The following is a 7,786-nucleotide window of genomic DNA, read 5'->3' on the forward strand; positions in this document are numbered from 1 at the left end:
TCACTCACTCACTCACTCACTCACTCACTCACTCACTCACTCTCACTCACTCACTCACTCACTCACTCACTCACTCACTGCACTCACTCACTCACTCACTCACTCACTCACTCACTCACTATTCCCCAGTGAATGGGAAATTGTTCACTAGAAATTGCTATGAATTGTGGGTATTTTCTAGTGGACTGTATAATGAACCTAATTAACTGTTGAGAATTTGGACACTTGAAGAAAATAGCAAACACACTATATAGTGCACTATTTCTGTAATGGGGAACGGTTTCGAACACAGCTAGTGTACCTGTCTCAAAGCCAAGCAGCAAGTAATGAGGATGGGTAATAAACTAGATAATGGATAAGAAAGTCTCCAGTCTGTTTTTTATACAAAGTGTGAGATTAAATTTAGGGTGACATCAGTCTGTTAGTAATCAAAAAAAAGAATGGCGGTGAATGGCCAGCTGTGTTTGGCCGGCTCATTTCCTGGTTGGCGCATGCTACATCCTCTTCCGCTGAGTTTCATGAGAATCAGTCTGGTATTTTAGGTGTAATCCTGCTGACAGACGTATGTACGTACACACGCCACCAAACACATTACCTCTGCCACAGCGCAATCACTGATATTTAATAGATACTGTAGATAGATAGGTAGATAGATAGATAGATAGGTAGATTGCTAGATAGATAGATAGGTAGGTAGATAGATAGATAGATAGATAGATAGGTAGGTAGATAGATAGATAGATAGATAGATAGATAGATAGATAGATAGATAGATAGATAGATAGGTAGATAGGTAAGTAGGTAGGTAGGTAGGTAGGTAGATAGATAGATAGCTTGCCGAGCTGGCCTGGGTTTTCAGTAGCCTGTACTGTAGGCAACACGGGAGAGGCTGGAACATCACGCAAGCCTTCCACATTCCCCTCCCCATTCCTCAGCCAGGCTCGCCCCCGGGGAAGTGTGAGTGTGTGTGTGTGTGTGGCTCTTCACTGCCTCTCTCTTCAAGAGCCACATTGCTTTCATAACAAGCCGGATGGCTTTGATGTTTCGTGACGAATGGCACGTCTCTCTCATCTGAGCCACAAAGTCTCTATAAAACCCGATCACTGGAAGTAAATACAAACCCTGTAGATGTTTAAAAAAAAACTTTGAACAGTGAGAAGCTCTCAACACCCTTAACTACTCTGCCTCGGGGTAGATGCAGACCAGGCATTCATTTGATTCTCAGATATTGACAATCCTGTCACCAAGCTGAACCAAATGGTATTGATGGTGTGCCCCAATGTTAAGCCAAGGGACTTTAGACAGACACCTCTGGATTAAAGGTTATAATATACAGCTCTAAATCTGCCATTAGCTATCCATTAGCTTCTTGGACCCATGGGGAAGTCCTGCAGCAATTTTGCGACTGGACTGCACAGGGTGTTTCCAATGGCTTTCTCTTACCTGAGGGCACTGCTGAGGACATTATAGGGTGATGACAATGTTGTCTTATCGTGCCAATGCATTTGAAGTATGGCGATGATAAGAATCACGGATGATAATTATGATGCTGTATTGATCCGGGGTGTGTGTGTGTGTGTGTGTGTGTGTGTGTGTGTGCGTGTTTATGCCTTGGCGTGTGTGTGTGTTCTACAGATAAACCAGACCCACCGGTGAACCTGACCCACAGCCAGAAGAACAGAGATGGAGATGTTGTGCTGAGCTGGACCGACCCGCCGTCCGGCGCCGGTGGGCTCCACCATGAGGTCCGGTACACCCACGACATCTCTGACCCCCGCTGGCAGGTAACCACTCAGGTCAATCACCATCAGACCATTACATACAACCTCACACCTGCCTGGAGTAAGATCACACACCTCAGAGAACCTTTAAAAGCTTTGATTATGAGGCTAAACTATTAATTGTATGGTATTAGTCATAACCATTAGCTACAGAGGTTGCACACTGTATGATGCATATTGAGTTTGCTGTGGACTAACTATTACTGTACGTGTGTGCATGTGTGTGTGTGTGTGTGTTGGTGTGTGTGTGTGCGTCCGTCCCCACCCAGCGTGTGCAGGTGACCGGGGAGGCCACCAGGGTGTCTCTGCCAGACCTCAGGCCCAAGGTCCAGTACTCTGTCCAGGTACACAGCCTCAACCCAGCCCTGCCTCAGCTATGGAGCGACTGGAGCGAGCCCCACCACATCTACCTGAGCAGTAAGTTAGGGTTAGGGTTCACCTTTAACCCCTTCTTCAGTTCCCATGGATTTGTACATGCATGCGGTCCCTGACAAACCTCCCCTCACTTCTATCTGCGTGATGTACTTGAGGTGTTTGTGTGGAAAGTAGCTGTGTAACTAGTTTGCTGGTTGGCAAAGCAAATGTCTTCTACTGTATATTTTGTGCTGCAAGGGTCTTGGGCAGTGTGGGCCAGTTGGTTTTCCCCCTGTTTGCCAGGGTAAGTCAATATCCACAGTATACTGTAGTGATTCATGCTGGTTTTCAATTTTCAACCGAACTTGTTTTCTGTTGACTGCTGCTACCTGCTGTCCAGTCTGTCCACTCTCCCTTTCATAAAAGGCTACGAATGTAAGAAAGATTTCTCTTAAAGCCAGGGAAAGAGTCAGATTGTTAGGGTTCGGTTTGGGACCCAGGCGCAACAGGAAAGGAGGAGGCAAGGAACGGTAAAGCCCGGAGGGGCGATTTAATAAGATCACAAAGGGGGATGTGGTAGTCGTACAGCCGATGGTCAGGCAGGAGCGTGGTAGTCGTACAGGCGATGGTCAGGCAGGAGCGGGGTTGTCGTACAGGCGATGGTCAGGCAGGAGCGGGGTTGTCGTACAGGCGATGGTCAGGCAGGAGCGGGGTTGTCGTACAGGCGATGGTCAGGCAGGAGCGGGGTTGTCGTACAGGCGATGGTCAGGCAGGAGCGGGGTAATCGTACAGGCGTGGGTCAGGCAGGAACTGGAGAGATGAGGAGGGGAGGCAGGGTGAGTGAGAGTAATCACAAACGGGGAACGGGAAAAACACTACAAAATACGGGTAAGGAGATTGTAGGCTAGGCTATACTTTACCACATGAGTTTATGGTAAGATCTGGCGATGAGTGGAGTGTAGACCAGGTTCTTGTAGAGGTTGAAGGTGATTGCAGAACGAGGGACAGGTGTGGTGATGATAATTGGAAACCGGTGAGTAGAGCCGCGCCCGCGTCATCATCGGAGACGAGCGCGCCGTTCTTGTCTTTGCGCACGGGCCGATGTGCTGGGCATGTCGGGATCCGACTCTTCGTCACCGGAGAGGGAGGAGACTGCCGAGTCCGCGGAGCTGGCCGGAGACGGGGAACGCCCGGCAGTGGGGGGAAACTCCGGAGAGTCAGAGCGTTGTATGCCCGGGCCGATGCGACGTGCGGTAGAGCGCGTAGGACGCCCCGAGCGCGCAGCGGGCCCAGAGGGGAGAGAGGGAGGCGGTTGTGGAGGCGAGGGCATGCGAGCCGTAACACCCAGATGTTGAGTCTACTTGTGCTTGTGCTACTTGATAATTTGGGTCGATATCTTGAAACCCTCTACATACTTAAAAGCATTTTTAATTTCGACCAACAAACCATTTACTTTCCCCAGTTAATTGAGAGAACACAAATGTTATACCAAGATAACATAATAATAAATATTATTTATTATTAATATAATAGTTATATATTATATATTAATATAATATACATTCAGTCGAGATCACTTTTGTCAAATTTGAACATTTATTATACAAGCGGCATAATACATAGCATATGAATTTTGGCGGTGTGCTCTGTCCGGGGGGCCCCCTGCCTTCCACCGTCGTGGAAAGCGCTCCACCGGCGTGGAGCGCGTTAGCAGGGGGAGGCAATCTAGGTGTTCCCCCCCTCTGGGCCAAGCCCTTGGCCCAGAGAGCCAGGAAGGGGGAACGGCATCTAGCCCCCTGCCTCAATGACGATCAGAGTGGGCCGCGATCGGGAAGACGCTCGGAGGTAACTCAGCCCACTAAGACCGTCAAAGAGTGCCACAGGAGGACTGCTGTACATTATAGTCCCTGGTCCCCACGGGCCGACGCTTCGTGGGTTCCGCGGGAGATACAGCCTAGTGTCTCTGCGTCCATGGCGCCCGGAGGATCGCTGGATGGCCATTCGGAGATGTAGCGGCCCACGTTCGCCACGGAAAGCCACAGAGACCAGCTAGCGGCTACTCTGGCATCCACTAGCCGACGCTAGTGGAATACCTGACAGACTACCCCCCAAAAGAACACACCAGCAACTCCGCGGCCCGCACGCGCAGAAGGGTTGACGGAGAGCGCTCTGACTGATGAACTGATGACTGAGGTACCCCCCAACCCAATGCCACAGTCCACTCATAGCTCTTTGGGCATCCAGAATATCCAGGACTCCAGGCCGTAGGTAGCGTTCATAAGCAGACGAAGACCATCGGCCCATGGACTTCAGGGTAGACACCGGGGCGATGGCGGCGGCGGTGGTTGCCGCTCCTATGCGGAGGGAGTGTGCAGGGAAGACCATCGGCCCATGGACTTCAGGTAGACACCCGGCGATGGCGGCGGCGGTGGTTGCCGCTCCTATGCGGAGGGAGTGTGCAGTGAAGACCATCGGCCCATGGACTCGGGGTAGACACCGGGGCGATGCGGCGGCGGTGGTTGCCGCTCCAATGCGGAGGGAGTGCGCAGTGTACCGGTCCGGTGGGAGCCCACACGCCTGGCAGAGGGTGCGGAGTCCGGCGGCGAACCAGGCTCTGGTCATGGGCTTTGCCTCTCTCGTCATGAAGAGGGGCTCCTCCTCACCGGCCTGGGGTCAGCTCGTCAGGTAGGAGGTCATGGAGGACAGAGGACAAAACAAGGTGTTAGTGCCTGATAAGGAAACGTTCACGCCGGCACCGGCTCAGTCCGCCTTTGAATGCTGCAGGTGCAGGACGAAATAGAGCGCGTGCAACGTGACATCTGCCCGAGTGAGGTCGTGCGCGGGGTTGAATGACAATGTGCGTGTAGAATATTCGCCGACCTTAAGGAACCCATAGAAAGCTGTGAGAATGACCGTTTCTAACATTAAATCCGAGTGACCACCAAAACACCCCTGCCTCAACTGTGCGATTAACCGATGAACGAGCGAAGGAGTGAAGGGAAGACGTATATCCTTGCCTTGGGGATGCTCTTGATGCCAGTAAGGATGAGCTGGATGGATCGGTTCCCCAGCAGAGAAACGGTGGAGGGGTCCAGGTATCGCATATGGAATGAACACCTGCAACAATACTCTTAACCGACTGAGGCCGCAGCCGCCTAGACACGACACAATGAACTATGAATGCTGATAGTATTGAATATTCACAGCATGACGTGTACATGAATATGGAGCAGAACGTAGTGGACGCCGGGCCCCAGTAGCGTTCGTATGCCGATGAAGGGGTCCAGGCAGCGCATGTGAAATTGTACGCCTGCTACGACACTTCGACCGATCGAGGCCGCAGCCGTCTGGATCCAACACGATGGACAATAAATGCTGATAAACTGAAACGCTAGCGGGCACGAAGGTTCATCAAATGTGGAGCAGAACGCAGCGAAAAGAGACCATGCAGTCGCATTGGTCAATGCGGTCCGGGCCAGACCAGCTCTCATGCATCGGGCAGCGGATACAGTAGGGCACGAGGCATCGCTTGGTCCAGAACCATCTGCTGAAGAGGCAGACCAGGCCGGACAGGGCCGCCCGCAGCCGGGCACAGTCTGCAGAACTCTGTAAATCAAACAGGGAAGCGAGTCAGCGATTCGATCGTTGAGGCCGGGGACGAGGATGCGTGGAAAAGAATTTCCCCCTGCCCGGACAGCCATGCGAGCAGCGCATGAATTATTGATGAACGGAATGTACGAACGATCATAGTTGATAAAATTCACGGTGCACCGTTATTGCAGAAGAGAAGCGTTTCCTAGACCACTGAGGGGCCCCGCAAAATATTACGACGATAGAGAAACTGCACGTCGCGCATAACACCCTATCCATCGTCCAGTCGACAAACCGATCATGTCATGCACGCAGCATTATAATCAGGTGATTAGTCTTTGAAATAACGCAGAGGGGCTAAATGCGAAGAGCAATGCAGGATCCCGACGCAGCGTAAAATGACACATCCGACATTGAAGCGTGAACAGCGCAGCATACATCCCTTTTACATTTAGAAATAAAAGCCCGTAAACCCTGCCCCAAACACCGCGGAGGAGCAGGCGACGAACGTAAATGGTGGAAGGAATAAGCACCGCGATAAACCAAAACAGCCAGGATAGTCGCGCACACGCAGCAGATTGCAGAGCATAATGGCTTGTATCAATTGATGACAATGCACAATTTACGGTACGTTGCCCTAAGGAACCATGCAGTAGCCCGATGCTACTGACCCAAACTATTTATAAAGCCAATAAACTGCAATAATTCGTAAGGCATCATCGCCGTCGTTGTCCCCGAACGAGGTTTGGACATGCCGAAGCAATCGGCCATACAAGCCAGGCCTACCAGACAGGCGAGACAGCCTTAATATTATTAAAATATTTATCGTTTCTTTATCTCTTTACTTACATTCATTTATTCATTTCTCATTTATCTCTATATTGTTTGTATCTCCGGAAGCAATTTCGATGCGATCATGAACGTCAGGTCCCTACCAGAATATGTAGGGGTGGGACCATACGCGCAGTTTGACTTTTTGATCAGGGGGGGCAGTCAGTCCCAGCCCCCCCCCCCCATCAAATAGGGATTATAGTGGTATAAATACGAGCCCTGCACGGACATTGGAATGCGCATATTCTGTTACAGCTGCATGATTGACCCACAACATTTAAAAACATAGTGATTATTATTTCCAATATCCACGTTTCGTTCAACTGCGCCTCCGCTGCGCCGTCCATTAGCACAGAAATTTGGAATTCGTTTCAATATAGCCTAGGCCTACTTCAAACAATATTTTCCAATAAATTCTTCCAAAAACTAAAACGGAATGTATGATATACCTAGGCTCTCATGGACAAGGCCAGAGCAGATGGACGAGACCCATACATCAGTCTCCTAGAGTACCGGAACACGCCCGTTGATAGCTTCAAGTCACCAGCGCAGTTACTGATGAGCCGCAGGCTGCGTTCTGTCCTGCCAAGCACCAACCAACAGCTGCTACCGAAGGTCGTCAGCCATCAGAAGACACATGCAACGCGAGTGCAGAGACAAATGCATCAGAAGAAATACTTCGACAGGTCCAGTAAGCTACTACCACCCCTACACAGTGGAGAGCACATCAGACTCCAGGAACGAGGACACTGGAAGCCAGCAGTGGTCGTACAGCCTGCTGACACCGAGCGATCCTACCACGTCCGCACTCCAGATGGTCAAGTGTATCGCCGTAACCGGAGGCACCTCCGGAGCACCAAAGCGCACCACGCTCCCACACCAGAACCAGACCCATACTCACCTGATGGTATCACACCAGAAGAAAATCACACACCTGTCACACACCCAAGTGAAGCAATGGACTTACCTGTGTCACACGCCCCAGAGCTGTCGTCCGATCCAGAAACAGAGGTTTCCTACCGCACCAGGTCAGGCAGAGAGGTCAGGCCTCGAACCCTTTTGGACCTGTGAATTGTAAAGGGTGTACGCCGAACGCTGCCCTAGAAAAAAAAAAAAAAAAAAAACCTGAATGTAACCTTGAAGTATGCATTACTTACCTTTGGTCCTGGCACTTTGTGAATCAAGTTGTACAGTCAAACCTTTCATAAATATGGTCAATATCGTTCTAG

The 7,786-nt window shown here is 50.7% G+C and overlaps 1 protein-coding gene across 1 annotated transcript in view; it reads left to right on the forward strand.

Annotated features, from left to right (window-relative positions):
- lepr (leptin receptor) overlaps positions 1 to 7,786 on the forward strand; it is a 36,195-nt gene that overhangs the window by 11,045 nt on the left and 17,364 nt on the right. The window contains exons 7-8 of the mRNA XM_084436445.1: positions 1,636 to 1,784; positions 2,051 to 2,198. Coding sequence (XP_084292571.1) covers positions 1,636 to 1,784; positions 2,051 to 2,198 — 297 coding nt within the window. The remainder of the gene's footprint in view (positions 1 to 1,635; positions 1,785 to 2,050; positions 2,199 to 7,786) is intronic.

Source organism: Borostomias antarcticus (assembly GCF_949987555.1).
Source record: "Borostomias antarcticus genome assembly, chromosome: 3".
Lineage (NCBI taxonomy): Eukaryota > Metazoa > Chordata > Actinopteri > Stomiiformes > Stomiidae > Borostomias > Borostomias antarcticus.